We start from the raw sequence: 23471 nt of genomic DNA on the forward strand, positions 1-23471 counted from the left end.
ACCACACAGTTACATCTCAACCAGACACATTCTGTCCCTGCATTTTGATCATCTAAGCTTACTGTATGTCTCTGAACAACAACTGTATGGTTAGACCTGTGGTTAGGCAACCTGGTTTCCCAGCTACAGTGTCCTTGAGGTTGATGGACAGAAAGACTGCTGTCACTTTGCCTTCAATAGGCAGAACCCTAGTGTTCCTTGTAGGGGGTGGGTGGTGATCACACTGCGTGTGTGTGCATGTGTGTGTGTGTGTGTGTGTGTGTGTGTGTGTGTGTGTGTGTGTGTGTGCATGGCGTGTGCAACTAATTGGACTGATTGGACTGAATTCTTGATGGCTGACTGAGGTTTAATCGGTCGCCATTAAGCACACACCATGGAGCGAGGGCTTGGGGGAGCAATTATGGAGTTATGAGGGGGCAGTGGGGGGGGGGGGGGATTATGAAACAGGAATCAGAATTAGGTCATCACAGGAAGTCTATGTCATCAAGGAGTTCATGGATGTTGTGAGTGGTGTCCAAACAATTAAGTCTTCTCCACCTGCGAGTGTGTGTGTTAAAGACAGAAAGAGAGAGAGAGATAGAGAGTGATAGAGAGAGGAAGAGAGAGAAAGAGAGAGAGAGAGAGAGAGAGAGAGAGAGAGAGAGAGAGAGAGAGAGAGAGAGAGAGAGAGAGAGAGAGAGAGAGAGAGAGAGAGAGAGAGAGAGAGAGAGAGAGAGAGAGAGAGAGATGGAGGGCAAGATGGAGAATGTTTGTGCTGAAGAGAGATAGAGATAAAGAGAGACAATGTGTGTGTGTGATGTCTTCTTGTCCTTCTGCAGGTGGAAGAGAGAGAGAGAGATCAGCTGGTGCTATGACACGTTGACCATGGCGAATAGATTACTCATTTGGTCGATGACTATGCACACATGCACACACATACACACACACACACACACACGTGTACACACACAAATACACACACAGAGTGACTCAGTGATGGTTAATTCACAGCCAGTCTCATCCACTTTAACCTTCCCATCAAACCTGACGTTCTGATGAGGAGGGAAACAGATGGCACTGAGTGTGTGTGTTTTGGAGGGGTTGAGGGGGAGGTCTGACCAACAGGAGTCTAATTTCTCCAATCAGGGGGTATGAGGGACATGACAGCTGAACGAGAGGACACCCCAGCAGGATATACACACACTAACATACACACACTCACACACACTAACATACACACACTCACATACACACACACACACTTACATACACACACACACACACCAACATACACACACTAACAGACACACACACACACACTACATATACACATACACACTAACACACAGGCACACATGACACTCCATCTTGTGTGCTCTCCTTTCCTCTCCACCCATCTCTGTGCTCTCTCTCTTCTCTCTTCCCTCCCCCTCCCTCTCATCACGTCTTGAATATGTCCCTATGTTAGTATCAGAGTGCTCTGTGTGTAGTGCAGAGTGTTCTGGACTAGACTAACATAGCACCACCTAGACTAACATAGCCCCACCTAGACTAACATAGCCCCACCTAGACTAACATAGCCCCACATAGAATAACATAGCACCACCTAGACTAACATAGCCCCACTGAGACTAACACAGCCCCACATAGAATAACATAGCACCACCTAGACTAACATAGCCCCACTGAGACTAACACAGCCCCACTGAGACTAACACAGCCCCACCGCCCAACCCCACCACCACCAGTCCCCCACCCCCAAACCCCAACACTATTCATCCACTGGTTAGTTGCAAAAGCTACTGCGACACAAACCAAGACAACTATGTCCATCTCTGTCTGTCTATCTGTCTGAATCTTATTTATGTTTGTGAGTATCTCAAATGTATGCATTATAAGCAGAGGTTATTCAAGTTTGGATATGTGTGTGTGTGCTGTAAGTATGTATGTGTCTGTATATGCTCCCAGAGAAGTGGGTGTCGTTGGGTTGTAATTATCACTGCTGTGAGAGTAGATGAGTAGTTGACTACTCCAGTCTTCCTGAGAGTCCATGTGTGTGAGGGCTAATTAGCATGTCCTGGTTGTATGTAATCTGTGTAATCTGTTTGACGGACACGCATGTGCATGAGTGCACTTGCGTGTGTGCGTGCGCATACGTGTACGTAGGTTAGTGTATGTGTGTGTAGGTAAAGCTGAGCGTATGCGTGTATTCTCGTGTGTGTGCGTGTGCAAAGTGATGTGTGTGTGTGTGTGTGACGGACACTGTGCAGTGCTAACGCAGAACCTGCCCTATTTCTGATGCTACTGTGAGAGCTTGAAAATAGAGCAGAGCAGCTGTCTCAGTCCTGGCTGCATGGACCCTGAAGAGGAGGTGGGAGAGGTTATCTATGGAGGAGCGAGGAGGGAGGAGGAGGAGGAGGGAAGAGGGAGGAGGAGGAGGAGTAGGGAGGAGGGAGGAGGAGAGGCTAGCTCTGGAGGAAGAGGAGGAGGAGGAGGAGGAGGAGAGGAGGAGGAGGAGGAGGAGGAGGAGGAGGAGGAGGAGGAGGAGGAGGAGAGAAGGAGGGGGGATGGAGGAAGAGTTGAGAGAATGCATGCTGAAGAATAAATGAGAGAAGATATGCTGAAAGCAGAGGTAAAGAAAGTGAGAGGGCATGCAGGGAGAGAAAAGATAGGAAGAAGATGGATGAGAGCATGTGGTATGTAGAGAGAGAGGGAGAGATAAAGGGCTCATCTTATAAACAGTAGATAATTAAAGTGGGGTCAATAATGGCACACGTATCTGTGTGAGTGTGTGTGTGTAGTGTGTGCGTTTCATTATCCCTGTATAGTATGTCTGCATATGCAGCTGTGTTTGATTGTGTGTATGATTGCGTGTGTGATTGTGTGTGTGATTGTGTGATTGTGTGATTGTGTGTGATTGTGTGTGTGTGTGTGTGTGATTGTGTGTATTATATGAGTATGTGTGTTAATTTACTCAACTCCACTAGCACTGCTTAGACAGTCATTAGCAGGCATATTTTATGTTCCAACAAAGACTTCAGTAAAGGTAAAGCAGATGTCCTCTCCCACACAGCCTTCTATTCAGGCTTCAGTTCAAATGAAGCCCCACTCACTCTCACTCTCTGTCTCTCTCTATCTCCCTCCATCCCTTTTTTGTTTGCTCTCTCTCTCTTCTCTCTCTCTCTCTCTCTCTCTCTCTCTCTCTCTCTCTCTCTCTCTCCTCTCTCTCTCTCTCTCTCTCTCTCTCTCTCTCTCTCATCTCTCTCTCTCTCTCTCTCTCTCTCTCTCTCTCTCTATCTCTCTCTCTCTCTCTGTCTCTCTGAGGCCTGTACAGACTGAGATAATTGGATTCTGTTTCTGCTGCATTCTCGTTTCTACAGTGACTTGGGGAAGAGCTTATCTCGGCTTTGATAGGCCAGATAAACGCAAATTCACAGAGGAAGAGTCCAAATAAGGAGTAAGAACCAATGAATATTCATGAGGCTGCTAATCTGTCTTCCGGAGCTCCTGATTTGTGATTTCAATGTTCATGACTTGTAGAATCAGTCAAACAGTTGTGGGTCTTAACAATAACAATTGGGTTTTCACGAGTGTTTCACTGCTGGGTTTAAATACATTTCTTATTGAAACCATACCCATGTCAGTACCGGTGTGATACTAACATGACACTGTAAACCCTTATGAGAGGGGGTTCACGCAAACCTTTTGTGGAAACTGATTACATCGAACCATTTAAGTAATCTAATCTCTAAAGTAAATATTTGTTTTTAATTGAATCAATTAGGTTGAATTTGTTTCTGAAATTATTGTTCACTTAAAAAATTTGATGACTTAAATACCGTAGTTTGATTAAATCCACAAAAGCTATGAGTATTCTGACCTTATTGTGTTTACAGTGTGGACCAAATCAACAGCCCACCAGTTCAGCTGTCCACAGTTGGACTGTCTCTAGCCCTTGTATCACCTCTGCCAAACAGAGACATCTTGAAGTCTTATGTGATGGCAGCCTGCCCCTTAGCCTAGCCTGTGACCCCCCCTCCTCTACAGAAATAGAGTTGAGTGTTGAACACTCCTAATGGACAGAGGGCTGCTGCATCTCAGCTACATCTACACTGCATCAATAATAGAAATTTTCTCCCTCCCTTCCTCCCCTCTCTCTTCCTCTATTCTCCTCACCTCCTCTCTTCTCTCATCGTCTCCTCCTCTCTTCACCGCTTTCCTCCTCTCCTGTCTCCTCCTCTCCCCTCTCTCTCCTCTCCTTTCCTACCCTCCTCCTCTCCCCTCCTCCTCCTCCTCTTCTCTCCTCTCCTTTCTCCTCCTCTTTCTCGCCACATCCTCCCCTCCTCCCCTCCACTCCTCCTCTCCCCTTTCTCCTCCTCCTCTACTCCTCCTCCTCTCCTCTCCTCCCCTCTCTCATTCTCTCCTCCTCTCTTCACCTCTCTCCGCTCCTCTCCCCTACAGTCCAGTACTGCTCATCCTCTGACTTATTTATCAAACCTAACTCTGATGCTTCTTTGTAGAGCCAATGCAATATTCAAGAGTAAAACTGCAAGACTCACAAGTTTGCTGTTTTTCTAAAACACGCTTCATCAAATTAGTCATCACCTTCATCATCGCCTACATCATCATGCAGCTTGGATAAACACATACAATTGCTGACAAACAACTTTGAACTCAAACTCAAACTCCAGAACTGTATGTCCTGCACGCAATCACTTGTGATTTCAAGAGAGAGAGAGAGATGGGAGTGAGAGAGCGAAGGAAGAGAAAGAGAGAAAGATATGGAAAGAATGAGAGTGGAAAAGAGAGAGAGGGTAAGAAAGAGAAGGTAAGAGAGTGGAGGAAGAGAGAGAGAGAGAGGGTAAGAGAGTGGAGGAAGAGAGAGAGAGAGAGGGTAAGAGAGTGGAGGAAGAGAGAGAGAGAGAGAGAGGGTAAGAGAGTGGAGGAAGAGAGAGAGAGGGTAAGAGAGAGAGATAGACAGAATATGAGGAGTGGAAGAGTGGGAGGCTTTTCGTAAAAGCCAAACACATTGATCTACTGCTAGGCCCCATGTGTGAAATGGAGGAATATTTTCCATTAGCAAAGCCGTAAAGCAAACATGTCCTCAGAGGGACCCATTACACAGGGATGTATCCGAACATGTACACACACACGCACACACACACACGCTCATCAAATCATGACTCATTAGCAAATGAAAAGACCCTGTGACTCAGACCGGCTGTGTTGTCCTCCTTCTCCCTCCCTCCCCTCTCTTTCCCTTACCGCCACCCTCCCTCCCCCCCCCCCTCTATCTCTCTCTCTCTCCCATCCTCCTTCGTCCATTTCCCCCTCTCCTTTTCTGACTCTGAGAATGTATCTGTCTGAGATGGAGGGGTTTTGTCGCAGGAAGACTAGCCATTACTTTACTGGGTCTACTCTTTCCCTGTCTCCCTCTCTTTGCATCTCTCCCTCTCTCTGCTTCTCTCTCCCTCTCTCTCTGCTTCTCCCTCTCTCTGAATCTCTCTTTCTCTCTCTCTGCATTTCTCTCTCTCTGCTTTTCTCTCTCTCTCTGCTTCTCTCTCTCTCTTTCTCTCTCTCTGCCTTTCTCTCTTTCTCTCTCTGCCATTCTCTCTTTCTCTCTCTCTGACTCTGTCTCTCTTCCTGTCTCACTATGCCAAGACCCTGTCTGCTGTGAACCCAATTTCCTTGGCTGCTGTGACCTCTCTTCTCCACACCACTGGTGGGTCAGCCTCCATGAAACTAATTTGCCCTCGCACCTGGACCGGGACTTAAGAATACAGAATGATCTCAAAGTATGTTCAATAGAATCGGAGAGACTCAAAGTGGAGCCACATTTTAGGGGTAATGACGCACTGTGGAGCTCACAGCATGTTGTGTGTGACCCCATGTTAACAGGCTCTCAATCTGTGGAGTACTCCCATTCCGTGGGTGTATGTGGGTCCGTCGTTATCCGGATGTGTGTGTCCTTGGGCATGCTGGTCCCCGCTAGCGAGTGTTCCCTCGCACATGTGTATGTGCTTGTGTGTGTGTGTCCTGGGATGTGTGAGATGGGGTTCTGTTATCCTGCCCATGCAGCCAGCTTGGTAGTGGTAATGGCATTATAGACTGGCGGCCCTCGGAAGGCTAAACTGACCTTTATAACAGGATGGAGAACGGGTGTAGAGAATAGAGGGAGCGACCGAACGAGAGGGGAGAGAATTAAGGTGGAGGAGAGAGAGAGAGGAATAGACAGAGAGAGAGAGGGAGGAAGAAAGAGGGAGAGATGGGGACAGAGAGGCGACAACGGAGGGAGGGTGACCCATTTCTTCATTTTCTTTCCCTCCCTCTCTCTCTTTCCGTTCTGAATGGATTCTCCCCAATGCGAGCCGTACCACTCGCCGATGTTTGCGGGGGTGTTCCGCCTTTCTGCTTCATTACTCTCTTCCCCCTGGGTGTTTCATCTCTTTATGTCCTTCCTCCTCCTTCTCTCTCTCTCTCTCCCTCTTTCCTTCTTCTCATCCCTCCCTCGCCTGTTCTCTGCCTGGTGAATACGACTTTCAGTGTGTGGCCTGTATCAGCTCACTGCAAACCCAGCGATTTCAGAATCAGTGATGAGAGACATGCCTTTAGATTTCGGTCCCTTTCTCTCACGCACATGCACGCACGCACGCACACACGCACACACATGCAAACACACACACAGGCACATGCTCACTCGCACACACACAATGATAATTGTAGTACGTGTCACATCAGTAGCAGACATTTTGGTTAGAGTGATGTGGACTGCTGAGACGGACTCCAGTGCCAGCTCCATATTTCTGCATTGGCTGACATTTCTTCGTGAACAGATAAAAACACAGGCAGAAGTGGATGCTAATTGAAAGTGAATGTGTGTATGTGTGTGTGTGTGTTGTTTACCCAATGAGATGTACAGTGTGGCAAATGAGTCATTGTGGTTTGAAACATGATTTGCCTGGAAAGACCTATATGTGGTGGCCTTCAGTTGGCCATCTGTTCAGCACCCAACCCTTTCAGACATATACACACACACAGCCATTAACCCCCCCCCCCCATCTCCACCCCCCCCCCCCCCCCCCCCAATCTTACTGGGCTCAAAAGAGCAGATCTGAGCAATAACGTCTGTCACAGAGGGAGAGAAGGAGGAGAAGAAATAGCGGTTTTGGACTCTGAGAATGGACGAGAAATGTAACCAGTGAATGTGAAGAAGGAAACTCAGAAGGATTGCATGTGTGTGTGAAAGGGTGAAAGGGTTGGAAGGATCAGTGTGTGTGTGTGTGTGTGCTCGTACATACTGTATGCTGTCTGCATTTATGTGTGCACTTGTCTGTGCACACAGAGGGCCTCATGTTCGTACATTTGCAAACGTAGCATTATTAGCGCCATGGCCAACCCGCAGATTGCGCACGCTGTGATACTTTACGAAACCTGCAGTTCATCAGGTAATCAGCGCCATTCTCCGACCACTATACCGTAAATTGCGATCATTTAAACGCACACTTGAATGGGCCTCCTTCTCTCTTTCTATCATGGATCAGCCACCAAAGTCATAACAGTAAGTGATTCTGATTCTGACAAAGATTTAGTGATAACGAAATTGATGTGCTTGTTTATGAGGTAACAGCGAATTTAAATATTATACAAGGCCAGAATTCCACACCGACACAAAAAAATGCAACCTGGCGCATCCTGGTTTACGCCTGCAGGCGGAGAATTTTCATTGCAAAATAGAGGTGCGCTTTCACAGGCGGTTTTTGTACATACCGCGGAATACATAATTAGGCGCAATTTACGCATCCCCTCCCATCTCTTTATGGGAAACTCCCACTCAGAGAGAGAGAGAGAGAGAGAGAGAGAGAGAGAGAGAGAGAGAGAGAGAGAGAGAGAGAGAGAGAGAGAGAGAGAGAGAGAGAGCGAAAGAGAGAGAGAGAGAGAGAGAGAGAGATTGGAGGAGGAGAGGGAGCATGAAAAGGAGCATGAGAAGGAGAACTAGAATAATCCAGCTGTATCCGCCTCAGTACTGTGCAGAGCCTGGTTGGTATGCCAAAGCTGTACTGCTGCCTCCTGACTGTAGCGTGCAGGAGAGAGAGGAAGGAGGGAGAGAGGGAAGGAGATAGGGAGGGAGAGGGAGGGAGGGAGAGTGGAAGGGGGGAGGAAGAGAGAGAGGGGGAGAGGGAGGGGTAGGGAGGGAGGGAGAGAGAGAGAGATGAAGAGGGACTGAGAGAGAGAGGGAGGGAGAGAGAGAATCAGTCACACTCCCACCCCCCCACGACAGTATTACTGACAGGGGCGGTAACAATGTATAAATGTCTAATTTTAGACAAACTGAGGGATGAAAACGGGGGTGAAGGATAGAGACCCAGTAGCCCTCCATGAGACTCCAACTCTCCCTGGGTCCCATTGTGTTGTGATGATAAATGGAGGTGGGAGGGGGAGACCCAGGGAAGCCCTCCTCTTCTGCATTTATATCCAGCATACACACACACACACACATGCAAACGCACGTATACACGTACACAAACGTGCGCACACACACGCAAACACATGCACACATACAATGACATAAACGCACATGCACACACACACACGCAAACACATATGCCCACACACACACAGGGCCACCAGTCTGGTGACTGTGGTCTGCTCCATCATGTGATTGTCTGCTGGATTGACTGGAGATCTGGGAGACCCCTGACACAATGCTAGGCGGCTCTGTCTGCCCGTCACAACCAGCACTGGGACTGAACCTAGTGCCCCTAGATGCTGCCTGAACCCAGGAAACACCCTCACAGCTGTCACAACCAGCACTGGGACTGAACCTAGTGCCCCTAGATGCTGCCTGAACCCAGGAAACACCCTCACAGCTGTCACAACTGTGTAGCGATAGCACATAACCATAATGTGTAATCATGCTGTAGTACACAGTGATAGTGTTTAATGATGGTGTATAGTGACCGGAAAGTATATAAGGATAGTATACCATCATAGTATATAGTGAAAGTGTACATGCAGTATACAGTTTGTCCATGGTGTACTATATATTGTATTCTACCATGTAGTAGCCAATATTAGGAATCTCGGATGGTTCGTGAGTAATGTTAATATATATATGAATAGACAACGTGATAAAGAGAGAGAAATGGAGAGAGAGAGACATAAAGAGAGAGATGGAGAGAGAGCTGGAAAGTGAGAGAGAGAGATCAGATGGCCTAGCCGTTTGCTATATGTAAAGCTCTCCTGAGGATTAGAGTGAATGCCCTCTCCAGGAAATACACCAGCTACTCCATACTAATCTCCAGCCTCTGGGTTGGTTATGATGTGTCGAATCTCACGTAACGTTGATTGGGTGACAAGTGGTCCTTAGTGCTTTTTGATTGGCTGGAGTAGTGTGGAGTGTGGTTTGATAGGCTGGAGATCCAGGGGTATGTGAAGTATGTTTACAGGTATTTACAATACGCATCTTGGTGCATATGTGTGCTTGTGGCTGGGTGTGTATGCTTGAGTGCTGTTATGCAGAGAGAAGAGTGTACAATATCCATATGTCTATTCTTGTATGACCATTCCTGTTCTAGTTCTCGAGTGTCCATATTTAGGCATGTGGAGAGGGTAGACATTTTTGCTCTCTCTCTTTCTCTCTCTCTCTCTCTCTCTCTCTCTCTCTCTCTCTCTCTCTCTCTCTCTCTCTCTCTCTCTCTCTCTCTCTCTCTCTCTCTCACCCACACACACACACAAACACACACGCAGTATCACTGAGGGATGTGATCCGTGTATTGTTGATTGACATCTGTGGTCTAAGGCGACACAGATACACATTCCACTCTGACTGATGACATCTGGCGTGTGTGTACGTGTTTGTGTGTGTGATCATGCGTTTGGGGGGTGGGGGGGATGCACGCATCATTCACATATGAGATGTTGGGTTTCATATGATCATTAGCAGAAGCAGAGTGGGGTATCAGGTGTGTGGCAATACAACAGACAACCAGAGAGGCAGGCATGCAGGTATGAAATAAAATGGCTTCTCTTTTGACAAAGTGGAAAGAAATGACATGGGAGAGAAAAAGGTACTTAAGTAGAAACGCTTCCCGGTCTGAGGGAATCCTTGTCATCTTGCTCTTTGCTTTGTAGCCACCCTGGATACCTTCAGAAAGGGAGTGAGATGGAGATAGAAAAGAGAGAGAGAGAGAGAGAGAGAGAGAAGGAGAGAGAGAGAGATTCCTCCCTTGTTGTGAATGATGTTTTATCAGTATGGTAGAGGACCATGGAACTGTTCCTTAGATCCACATTTAAGTCTTGTCCTATTTTTCAGTGACACTGAATGTTTTCTGTTACTATAATGTTTTTTTTGGTCTAACTAACTGAATGCTAATGTGCACCAAATTGAACACTATTCAGATGCCGATTTCAACAACACAAGGTTTTACTCACATTTCAAAAAATTACAAATTGTTACTGTGTTTAGCACCACAGTAAACAGAGAACTGAATAGTGCAATGTAATACAAATACATCAACAAACAAAAAATGGAAAATACTGAAAATATATTGATAGTGTATAAGCCTGACAGATTCTGACAGCAGAATGCAGTATTGTGCATGTGATGACTTACACAATGAAATAATTCATGCATGTTTTGGAGAGTAAAACTATTCAACTGAGAAACAACCTAATCAGTTTTAATCAGCAAGATGTATTCAGTTGGTAATTATGCCACTCATTGGGATAAACATTTGTAATTTGTTTAAAATAATTAAATATTAAAATCTGTTGCAAACAAGTGCCCAGTGGTTTGGAGGTTTGCTTGTATGAAAATACAAATGATTCTTTGAGAATTGTACCAAGGTACAAAAAAAACTGTAATCACCTAAACCAGGCTCCTCCTCCTCCTCACAGGTGTGTTAGACCAAGAATACCCCCATCAGATCCGTGGGACTTCTTCTGGTCAGCCAGGCCTGTTCCTACACAGCCTGATCCATAGGCTTTAATCTGAGGCCTGTACTTACTTTGTTCTTGTCCGATACATCACCCAGGATGTGTGCGTTCGAGTGTGTGCGCGTGCACGGGAGGGCGCGAGTGCTTCTGTTTCCTAAATCCTTGTCATCTAATCTAATATGTCATGCATATCGCCCGATGAAATTATATGACACTGCCACACTGCACACATGCAGCATACCATTTCAAACAAGTCTGTTTGAGGTTGAATGGAGATTTTCTCCTTCAGAGTGGGGCTGTGAGTGTGAGGGCTTGCAGGGACTCGTTCTGGGTCTGTGTGCGTGGTGAAGGATCGGTCCTGGACGAGAAGTGACATGTAATCCATGTTCATTTCATCTGGACTGATAGATTGTATCAAAAGCTTGATCATACAGTCTCCACTATACTGACGGACTGTCTGGGCATAGTACGCATTAGATGTTACACACACACACACACGCACACGCATGTGTGTGCGCAAACACGTATCTGAGTCAGACCCGCACACGCCCTGGTGCATGCACATACGCACATATCGGAATCACACACACACACAGTGGACTGAATCCCCTTGTCTTCCTGAGTTAAAACAGAGTTCCACCAGCCCAGTGTGAGCGCGCTCCTGCAGGGCAAGCTGATTGGCTGACAGGCTCAGCGCTCGGTGTGAGGCGGTGTAGTGGGGGAAGGGGGCGTCAAACGCTAAAACATCTCACTGCAGGTGTGAAACGTACACACACGTACCCTACACACACTTGCACGCGCGTGTTTTGTAGATAGTAGCAGGCTTTTTGTCTCTCTCCTCACTTCCAAGTCTTTCCCTAGCTTAGCATCTCACATCGTTTGGTCTTTCTGTGCGTGTGCGTGTGTGTGTGTGTGTGGAGCGTTTTTGATTATTTGTGGTATCCTGACAGAGGGTGTTGTTTGTTGTGACAGTGTGTTTGTTAGTAAGATTAAATTATGGATTAAAGCTTATGGAACGATGAAAGACTCATCTCTGTCTCCGTGACAACTGTTCCTTCCTCCCAGACATTTCCTCAGAGATGAGACACACAGGCAGAGAGAAAGAGAATGTGTGTGTGTGTGTTTGTGTTTGTGTGTGAGAGAGGGACAGACAGGACGGGTCAATGTGGACTGACCTTCAGTGTCCCATGCGTCACCTCTCCACGTCACACACAGAGCGTGGGTGAGTGTTAGTGTGTGTGTGACACCGGAGGGCCACCACCTACCGCTTTTGGGTTTTAGTCTGCTGAATCAGCCTCTCAAAGCCTGTCAACAGTATACATGTACTCACATACTCTGACAAACACACACACACACACGCATCCTGATGTTGTTTTTCTGCCATCATTATTTCAGTGGAGTGATGGGTTTATGATGAGGTGGAGGTGGTGATTATTACCTTCAGTTCACACAGCCTCCTCTAGGGGGAATAACAAGGGGGGTGTAGCACATTCTGAACTGCATGCTACTTTCTTTCCTCTATCTCTAGTTTTCTAAAATACCTGCAACCCCCCCCCACACATTTCCTTGTTCTCTCTCTGTCCCACGCTCCCCTTTCCCTTTCCTCTCTCTCTCTCTCTCTCCCTCTCTCCCTCTCTCTCTCTCTCTCTCTCTCTCTCTCTCTCTCTCTCTCTCTCTCTCACTCACTCTCTTTCTCTCTGTCTCCCCCTCGCTAGCATCAGAGTTTCAGAGGAAGTTGGGTTCGTGTGATTGGGCTCTCCTCAGTTGCCCCATAGAACTCTTTGCTCTCTGCAGTCCAACAGCACACTTCAGCACTTTGACACTTCAAAGAGCTCAATATGCTCACAAACTCACATATTCGACTCACAAACTTGGCTCTCTTTTCTTCCTTCCTTCCCTCCCTCCCTCGCTTGCTCTCTCTCTCTTTCCATCCCTCCCTCTGTCTTTCTACTCTTCAAACTCATCCAGAACCAGAGCAGTGATTAAAGACAATTAATGCCAACCAACACCTCCGATCACTGGAAAGGCTTCAGAGACCCCCCCACACACTCCCTCCCTCCCTCCCTCCCCTCTCTTCCTCCTCCTCCCCGCCTCCTCTCCCCTCTCCCTCCTCCCCTCCACCTCCCCTCCACCCCTCTGCAGCGATGGAGGCCAGCAGGCCCGATGAGACTCTAATCCTATTAGCAGCGGTTCTGATACCAGACATATGTGTCTGGGAGATAGGCCGGACCCGGACCATTCCGGAGCTGCCCGGTTACAGCCCTGTCTCCCCACACCCCGCCACCATAACCAACCCATCCAGCCCCACAATGGAGGGACGAAGAAATGGAGCGATGGACAGGGTGGAGGGAGGGGGAGGGAGGGGGGCTGTGATCCCGAGTCTAAGTTGTCCTCTCAGGGACCCTTCACGCCCAGCTTCCTGTCCTCATGTCTGGTTGTGTGTGCGTGTCTGCGTGTGTGTTGTAGGTGTGTGACAGACAGGCAGACACATCGCTTCCTCACCCCCGCCCCCCCCCCCACCCCTGTTCCACCCGCTGACACACAGCCTGTTTAAACTAAAGTATAGATCTTTATCAGAGCCCAATCTGTAAGCAGACAGACACCCCTGCCACCCCAGCCATCCCTGCTCCACAGCCCCAGGGTCCTAATGCCCTCAGACTGAAGGCTATGTCATTAAACAGCTCTTTTGTCATGATAATGCCACTGTCTGTGAAGCCACGAGTTGAAGGCTAAACCTGACGTTGCATAACCGCCAACCACTGAGCTGTGACCGGGGAGAGAACAGTCAAGTTAGTGGCGGTACGAACAGGAGTGGAAGAGTCACACCTTGTCGTTTTGTCTTCTCTCTCTTGCTCACTCCTTCTCGCGTTCTCGCTCGCTCTCTCTGGCTCTCCGTCGATCCATTGAGCGAAGAAAGTGTCGGCTGAAATCCTTTATTTCTAATCCAGCTGTTTGTCCCTGTGTGTGTGCGTGTGTGTGGGGGGGGGCAGGCAATCAACAACCATTCACCCCCCCCCCCCCCACACACACACACACACACACACACACAGTTCCAACCCCTCCTCCCCCTGTTCTGTCAGGATTTAGATTACACGCCGTCTCGGAAATTCTATAAATCCCTCTGCATTCCTGCCTCTTCTTGTAGGCTGCTCACGTGGACCTGCTGGAGAGGACACTGGCTTCCCTGCATCATGCAACCTCAGCGAATGAGTGTGTGTGTGTGTGTGTGTGTGTGTGTGTGTGCTTTATCAGGCCAGTGGCAAATGTGTGGTGTGTCCACCTCACAGCTGCTTCTAAGTGTCATTACTGAGTCTGTCTATTTCCCTTTCTCCATCTTTCCCTTTCTCCATCTTTCCATCAGTCTCCTCCATGTTCTGACAGCGCTACCTGCTAAAATCTCCCCCTCACTCCTCCAGTCCTTCTTTCCTTCTCTCATTCTCTTCTCAGCTCCATCTCACCTCCCATCCTCTTATCAGTGTTCGTTCCCTGGTTCTTGTTCAGGGTCTCTCGCTTCAGAGAGTCCTGTCTCCTTCCCTCCTCTCCTCCCCTCATCTCCTCTCCTGCCCTGTCTGCAGGAGTTGCACCATACAACAGTATGTGAATGTGTGTACCGTCTATGTGCGTGGATGTGTGCCTGTGTGTATCTACAGTATGCGTGTGGTAAATGTGTGTGTGTGTGTGGAGGTTATTGAGGTCCAAAGTCTAGCATTGAACCTCAGCATAATAACTCACTCTGCTTTGATAGGGTCACTTGGGGTGGAAGTCATCCTCATCATGTTCCTGACGATGTTGGTGTGTTTGTGTGTGTGTGTTTGTGTGTATGCGAGGAGGGGGGTGGGGGGGATTGCTGTAGCTCTGACACTGAAGGCTGATTTACAGCAAAGGGTTGGTTCTGTGTGAATAAGGCGATGGAGCACAGTACCTTGAAGGTTCAACTGCAGTACGTCAGCAGAGACGCCAGGCAGCTTCAGCACCATGGACAGAGCTAATAGGCTACACACATGCAGTTTGTTATCAAGTCCAGATTTGTCATTTTTCATTTTATTTATTTCTGCCTCTCGCTTCCACTCCTCCTCAGCTTAATCTCTCCCTCCCTCTCTCCTGCTCTTCTGTATAGATCTTTTCATTTCTTCCTTGTCAGTTCTCTTCTTTCTCATCCGTCTTTTATCACCCCATCTTCCTTGCTCTATTTCCCCTTTTCGCCTTCCTAATCCCCTCCTATTATAAAACCTTCCTCCTTATTTTTTTGCTACTCATCCTCTTCCTCACTGGCGTCTTGGTTCTATAGAGTGTCACTCCGTCTTGTAGTACTGTATGTGTACAGTACATGTTGTGTGTGTGTATCTGTGTGTTGTGTTGAGTGCTGCCTGAAGCAGTCCGTACTTGTGTCGGGGAAGTGTGCGCCAGAGCAGAACAATGAAGCCTGGGTAAAAATAGCGCTCTTAACACACACACACACATCAGAGGGAGGGGGGATGCGAGTGGAGTGGACCGTGTGGATGCAGATGTTGGCTTCCCTGTTCCGTCTTGAGAAAGGAGGCACGAGAGAAGAGAGGGAGTGTGTTCTCTGTGTGTTGAAAGGTGTGCTGACTGGTATTGAGCCCCGTGAGAGAGGACGTACAGAAAAGCTCCCTGTTTAGTATCTGGGTTATGTGGAAGGGCGGCTGGAGCATTGTACACACCATGAGGGCCTTTGATGGTGTGTGGAAGGGTATGGCTCTTGTCCGCAGGGCTGCAGGGTGTGTGTGGTGACGCCGTGTTGAGATGAGAGGGATTTCACATCTCGCTCCAGATAATGTGGCTGGTAGCAGCATTCTGAGGGGGGACTCTTGTCACAACAGGCTGTGTCCACCAGCTTGATTTGTGGTTTTGTCAATTAAGCTTGGTGGGGGTGTGGGGGGGGGGGTAAGAGAATGATACTGAGAGACGAAGGAAGAGAGACAGAGGAGAGAGGATAGAGAGATAGACAGAGAGAGAGAGAGATGAAGAACGAGGGACAGAGAGGGAAAGCACGAAGTACTTGAAATAAACCAGTAAGCAGTTTGGCAGCCCATTCAGAAGAGCTTTTATGTGTTTGTCAATAACTCATTTGATCTCAAATGAAAAAATAGAAGGGGGAAAAAAACCTGTCCCCCGTTGATGTTTACGATGTGATAGTTGCTTTCTCTTTCCCCACTCCTTAAAAAAAAAAAAGTCAATTCAAGATGGCTGCCAGCTGGATTGTAATCCGTGCCACGATTTGATGCATCTTAATGAAGTGGAATCGTTCCTCTTCTTGCACTCTTTATATCGGAGGGGCCTCGTTCTGCTCAATGACCATGCTGCCGAGAGAGGATGACGCTATACTTTTAAAACCATCTCCGTACAATGTGTCTGTCCAGTGAACTGAAACTGGGGAAGCTGCTAAAAGCTACTCATCCACCCATCTCTGTGACATTTAATTACAAAGACTAGTATTGTTGCCTGTGCCCGCAAGGGAAACATAAGTTACACCGAAAGGTAAACACAGAAAATCAGTAGGATCCATCACCAAGGAAGAATAGGGGACCGAATTCTCCTAAAAAAAAAAAAAAAAAAAAAAAAAAAAAGCTCTATCGTCTCATCAACACTTTGCCTTTCCGTGATGTGCGTCAGCCCAGCAGCAACCCTGACAGGTGCCTTTGAAAATCTCATTTCCAGATAGTATGTGTGAGCGCTAACGCTGATAATTATCGTGGCACAGAGACCCGGTTGAGTCACGGAAACTCTCTCAAACTGTCACACACACAAGGCGCAGTGGTGTAGCTACCCCGCTCTGCAGAGGCTAAAACCTCCAGCTCTGGCATCGATTAAGACTGCAATCCCATTTTGTTTCTAAATTTCCCCTCAAAGGATGTGTTATCTCCGTGACTTTGGGTGCAGTATTGAAGGATTGAGACTAAGTCCTTTCATGAACTAATGACATAAGTATATGCTAGATTCCTGTTGTGAGGAAGTTGAGTTATTAATAAGACGTGTTAATATCAACTCATATCAAACTAATTAATAATCTACTCAAATAAACCGCTCATTTTTTGGGCTGAGAGTATGCGTCATCATAGAGCCCAGTGGACCGTCAGTCCCAGACTGGCTCAGAGTGACTTTTGTAGGGCTGAGGAGTGGGCCTGAGAGTGTTGTCTCTCTTCTGATTTCTTCGTGCACCATCAGAGATACATTTACATTTAGCAGACGCTCTTATCCAGATCGACTTACAGTAAATACAGGGACATACCCCCAGAGGCAAGTAGGGTTAAGTGCCTTGCCCAAGGACACAACGTCATTTGGCATGGCCGGGAATTGAACTGGCAACCTTCTGATTACTAGCCCGCTTCCCTAACCGCTCAGCCACCTGACTCCCTCGAGATACACAAGCGAGACAATACAGGGGCTCTCTGCACGTAACTCACCACCATCTTTGTGTCTCTCCACACTCTCTGATATCTCTTAAAAAACATGGATTAGTATCCTTATTGTTTGCATCAAGCCTTCAAGTAGTTAGTAGAGATAGTCATTTTACCTGGGGCTGTATAGGAGTGTGACCCTTTGTTTGTGTTTTGCAGAAGAAGGAGTGGCTATGTTTGAACTGCCAGACCCAGCGGCTGATGTCAGGAAGCCTGGGAGACGCACCCCTTCCTGTTCCTCATCCGTCTCCAAAGCAACAGCCGATAGGATCCCCCCGCCACCAGGCACCGGCAAGTCAGCAGCCGGCTCAGCAGAAAGGCATCAGTCAGCAGGGGCCCAGGGGCATGCAGCCCCAGCAGCAGAAGGCCCAGACGGGGCCAGGGACGGGAGCCTTTGGCCCCACTGCAGCCAAACCACCAGAAGAGGCCAAGGCCCCTGGGCAGCCCACCACCCAGCCCAGCCTCCCACCGGCCCCTGAAGACAAGAAACCAGCCAATGACCCAGAGGAGACCACCACGCCAAAGCAGGACACGGAAGGGGAGATCCAGCCTGTACCTGCCACAGAACCCAAGTTTTCTCAGAAGAAGGGAGAGCAGATCATCAAGGACATCAAGAAGTCCAGACATTATGATGTAAGATACTCTTTTACCAGTCTTTCCCACATCCACAGTAACATTCTGGTATGAAGCACTTACCTTAAAGGGATAGTTCACCCAAATCACAAAATGCATCATTCCCCTCAATTCCCCTGCCCCTGCTGCAAAAAGCATGTTTTACTTATTCAAATTATTTTATTATCTGACTTTGAAAGCTCAATGACTTGGAGTAGACTGATTTGTATTGCTGTCTCCTCTCTGTCCTCCCCTTTGTCTAAAGGTTTCTTTCAAGGTAAGGAAACACCCCATTTTGTCATTTGGGTGAAACGTCCCTTTAAGGTTATTAAGTTCTATTGGACCTTAGTATTGATTCTTACAGCATAATGCTTAGGGCTTGGACGCCAAGCCATTAGATAGATTTAGTTTAGAAAGAAAGAATGAATGTGTTTTTTTCTTACTCCTTCTCAACACTATCCATCAACCCTCTTGAAATACAATGTGTTAAGTGGCACCGTATGAATATGCCAAACCATCAAAGCCCTAGTGGTATTAAATTAGACCTGATATGAATATAAATTATGTGCAGTGAGCTAGAGTACCATATAACTTTAGCATCCACAATCATTTTGTTAGCCTTGAATTTACAGTTGAGCATATTCCATATATTAGATCGCTAGCTCGATACGAAAAAATTAATAATGTGCATCGTGTGCACCCCTTCCATATTTTGACTATAAATTAATCCTTGTTCGATTGCTGTACACTTTTTTTACCTTGTTCTCTCTCTCATCCTGTAGGATACAAAGAACAACAGTACTCATGACCTGTCTCGAAGTCCCCAGAGTCTAAGCGACACAGGCTACTCCTCCGACGGCATCTCCAGCTCCCACAGTGAGATAACCGGCCTCATCCAGGAGGAGGAGATGAAGCTGAGCGAGAGAGGGATCAGCGCCAGCCCCCCCAGCCCCTCAGAGATCACCAAGCTGGAGAGCTCCATGAGGCCCCTTCTGGAGTCCAAGGCCCTGCCGCCCGAGGAGAGGGAGCGAAGCCGTGGGAGGCACCACCGAGACCGGGACCGGCCACGCTCCCTGTCCATCACCCCGGAGGCCTACGACTCAGACGAGGAGTTGGAGGACATCTTAGAGGAGGAGGAGGATGGAGGAGGAGACTGGGAAACCAAACGGGAGCACAGGAAGGAGGCCAAGGCGAAGGAGGAGAAGAAAGCTGCTCCTCCTCCTCCGGAGCCTGCAGAGATGACCGATGAGGAGTTCATGAGGAGGCAAATCATGGAGATGAGCGCTGATGAGGACAACGAGGAGGAGGAGGAAGAGGATGAGATGGTGGAGGCAGAAGATGAAGAGGATGAAGGCTATGGTTACCAGAAACCCAAGAAGAGCCACCACAAGCACCTGTCTGACTCGGCCAAGGAAAAGCGTAGACTCACCCACCACTCGAGCAGCTTCGAAGAAGAGACCAAGAGTTCCTCAGACGTGTATAAAGGCTCAGCAGAGGAAGGCGAGGAGGACCTGATGGCCTCACAGGGTGGCCTGCGTCGTTTCAAGACTATCGAGCTCAACAACACGAGCAGCTACAGCCGTGACATGGAGCTGAACAGCGAGAATGACCTCAGTCTGGACCGCGAGCCCGAACTGGAGATGGAGAGCCTGACGGGGTCTCCCGAGGAACGCTCCAGGGGCGACTACTCCTCCACTCTGCCGCCCACCACCTCAAGCTACACCTCGGGACAGTCCCCTACCTCAATCTCCTCCATGGAGGAGGACAGCGACAGCAGCCCCAGCCGCAGGCAGAGGCTGGAGGAGGCCAAGCAGCAGAGGAAGGCCCGGCACCGCTCCCACGGGCCCCTCCTCCCCACCATTGAGGACTCCTCTGAGGAGGACGAGCTGAGGGAAGAGGAGGAGCTTCTACGGGAGCAGGAGAAGATGAGGGAGGTGGAGCAGCATAGGATCCGCAGCACCGCCAGGAAGACCAAGAGAGACAAGGAGGAGCTGAGGGCCCAGAGGCGTCGTGAGAGGTCCAAGACTCCCCCGAGCAACCTCTCCCCTATCGAGGACGCCTCCCCCACAGAGGAGCTGAGACAGGCGGCCGAGATGGAGGAGCTGCACCGCTCCTCAGCCTCTGAGTACTCCCCCCAGAGCCTGGACTCTGAGGCCGAAGGCTACGAATCAAAACTATACAAGTCAGGCAGCGAGTACAACCTGCCCACGTTCATGTCTCTCTACTCCCCCACGGAGAAGTCCTCCTCCACTACCACCACCACCGCCCCCTCATCCTCCTCCTCATCCAAGCCTCTTAAGAGCGCAGAGGAGGTGTATGAAGAGATGATGCGGAAAGCAGAAATCCTTCAGAAGCAGCAGAAGCAACAGCAGCAGCAGCACGGCAGGCAAGGGCAGTACTACGAGGAGGACGTGAACGGCCAGGACTACGAAGAGGAGTTTGAGTACGACCAGACACAGAGCGGCTACGACAACGAGGCGGCAGAAACGGACATCTACGAGGAGATCCGCCAGACGTCTCAGAACATCACCAAGATGCAGCAGGAAACGGACGAGCAAGTGGAGATTGACATGGAGGGCGTGGAGGGCAGTGCCTGCCCAGAAAAACAGCTGCTCGACACGGGATCTGCCTTCGCCAAGCTCCTGGAGCAGAGCAATGCTCTCCTGACTCCCGGTACTAGCCCCACCCAGGTTTCTGCTCCCGTTTCCTTCTCTGAAACCACTGGCCGGATCCCTGACGTCAAGGTGACCCAGCACTACTCCAAAGACAGGATAAAGAGCCAGACTGGTAAAAACGGCATCACCCCAGTGGTGGCTGCCACAACCATAGCAGCCTATGGCGTCTATGCCAGGGATGCAGTGACAATATCCCAGACCAGTACCAGTCACACCATGACCACTACCCAGTCAACTATGTATGGCAGGCACACTGGGGGCCCTGCCACATCCACCACTACTGTCTCCAATGTCTGCAGCAAGATAGCAGAGATAACCCAGGCCTACAGCCAGAGGGAGGTGGTCACCAAAAGGGCAGGAGACAACAGGGGGGTCCAGGCCAGAGATACCTCCACTTCCTCAGAGCGCGTTATCGAGCCACGCTCTCATAAGACGCATTCTTACTACCGGAGTTCCAGCCCTCCCCTCTCCCCTTCGCCTCCCACCAGTCCTAGGCGCTCCCCCTCCAGGAGGCACACCGTGGAGTTCTCCACCCAGACCCTGAACTCTGGCATGGAGGTGCAGTCATCCGGATCGGGATCTACCTCTCCAGTGATGGCCCAAGGAACCCAGACGCCTAACAGGTCTGTCTCTCCACGACTCTATAGACAGCAATCTTCTCAGGAGGTGCCCTACTCCCCTCCCCGCAGCCCCGCTAGGCCGATGACTGTCAACACAGCCACTTCCCCTCTGTCCTCACCCACGAGGTTCAGCAGACACTCCACGTTTGACTACTCTCCTGCAGCAAGCCCTCCAGACACCCCGCCCTACCACCAGTCCCCCCAGCACACCTTTTATCATACCCAGCGGGTGGAGAAGGTCAGTGTGGGGACCAGCATGGTCACCACTGCCAGCACCTACAGCCGAGGCTCCATGTCCATGGACAACATATCCCTCTGCCGCATCTCCACCGTCCCAGGCACCTCCAGGGTGGAGCAGGGGCAGATGATCCAGGGGGGGAGTGTGGTTGATCTGAGAACAATCGCCAAGATGGCTCCTATCATCATGACCGACCAAGGGATGGACCTCACCTCCCTGGCCACAGAGACGAGAAGGTACCAGGGGGGTCCTGAGGGCAGCCCCAGCCGCCACTCCCACACCATTGTCCAGCCGCTCATCATGAACCTGAATTCCCAGGAGCACCCCCTTGTTATGACCTCCACCACCCCCACCACCGTCAGCGTCACCGTGGCCGCCTCCATGTTCATCTCCCAGCCGAAGCAGCCCATGGTGTACGGAGACCCGCTCCAGAACAGGGTGGACCTGGGCCAGGGCATGGGCATGGCCGTGTGTCTGTCCCAGAACAAGCCCCAACACATAGACCCGGCCATCCCCAAGATTGATGCCAGACTCGAGGACCTCAGCATCCAGCAGCATCAGTTGCTGATGCAGCAGCAGAAGCTCCAGCAGCAGCAGGAGCTTCTAGAGCAGCAGCTCCAGCAGCACCACCAGATGCAGCACGTCTCCAGCGGGGCACGGTTCAGCATGCCTGGCCAGGTGCCACTACTGAAGAAGGATCTGTTGGTCAGCCAGACCAGAGATGCCCAAGCTGTGGTTAGTGCCATTTCTTCAGCCGTAGCCCCAGACCTGTATGTCTCTGGAGGTCCTCTGGAGTTGAAGGGCCAGCCTACCCCCGCAGGGGTGGTGAACCTGTCTGGGGGAAAGCCTCCCCATGCCATGCTGGTGCAAATGGAAGCCGGGGCAGGACAGATGGGGCCAGTTACCCAGTTGGTCAAGCCAGAAGAGGGGCAGGATGCCGTTGATCTGACGGGCCAGATGAAGCCAGAGAACCAGTCAGGTTGCTGCGATGTCGTTTACCATCTCCCATTTGGTGGTAGCTGTGTTGGGGATCCCTTCTCTCAGAAATCCAATGTGGAAGAGAAGGAGGAAAGCCAAGGACCTCGGCCACCCTCTGCGCCTCCTCTCTCCCATCCTTATGACTCAGACCAGGAGGTCCAGCAGCAGTACAATGAGTACCCCATGATGGATGCCCGCAAGGGCTACACCCTGCCCTTCCCTGGTAGGCTCCAGCCCTCCATGTCTGACACCAACCTGGCAGACCCTGGGCTGCAGTCCTATCATTCTAAAATGGACCCTCACCTGCAGGCCACTGGAGAACTGGCCATGGATCTGACAGCTATGAAGCATGCCTATGAGGGTGGGTTCATGGGCATGGGCATGCAGTACGGCTCCTACACGGACCTTCGACACGGAGGGGATGTGACCGCCCAGAGCATGCCCATACGCAGGTTCAACTCCCTGTCCAACATCAGCTCCGATTACGGATACTCCCCCCGCGACTTGGCCAACTTCCAGGAGTCTAATCTGGCTCAATACAGCGCCACCACTGCCAGGGAGATCAGCCGGATGTGTGCCGCCCTCAACTCCATGGACCGCTATGCTAGCAACCCAGAGCTGATGCAGTTTGCGGTTGGAAGAGGGTCGGGTCCAGGGAGCAGAATATCTTCAGGTCTATCGGGAATGAGGCCCAACATGCTGTACGGGCCGGATGGGAAGCCCATCTCCCACAGCCAGGCCCTCACAAACTTGATCAATGCCCGGCAAGCTAGCCTTAGAGCCATGTATCCTTCAGCCATAAGGTCCTCTGATGGTATGATCTACTCTACCATCAACACGCCCATTGCCTCTACATTGCCAATCACCACCCAGCCAGCCTCTGTGATGCGTCCACTCCTCAGAGGAGTTTACCGCCCATTCCCCACCGCTAATATGACCCCTGTGCCCTTGACCAGCCTCAGCAGAATGCCTGTCAATCCAAGGATGCCGCTGTCAGGTCAGGCTCCATTCCGCT

General features: G+C 49.8%; 1 protein-coding gene across 1 annotated transcript in view; it reads left to right on the top strand.

Annotated features, from left to right (window-relative positions):
- Nucleotides 1-23471, top strand: part of bsna (bassoon presynaptic cytomatrix protein a) — a 67383-nt gene that overhangs the window by 29163 nt on the left and 14749 nt on the right. The window contains exons 4-5 of the mRNA XM_062460491.1: nucleotides 17493-17966; nucleotides 18728-23461. Of these exons, the coding sequence (XP_062316475.1) occupies nucleotides 17493-17966; nucleotides 18728-23461 (5208 nt within the window). The remainder of the gene's footprint in view (nucleotides 1-17492; nucleotides 17967-18727; nucleotides 23462-23471) is intronic.

Source organism: Osmerus eperlanus, chromosome 4, assembly GCF_963692335.1.
Source record: "Osmerus eperlanus chromosome 4, fOsmEpe2.1, whole genome shotgun sequence".
Taxonomy (NCBI): Eukaryota; Metazoa; Chordata; class Actinopteri; order Osmeriformes; family Osmeridae; genus Osmerus; species Osmerus eperlanus.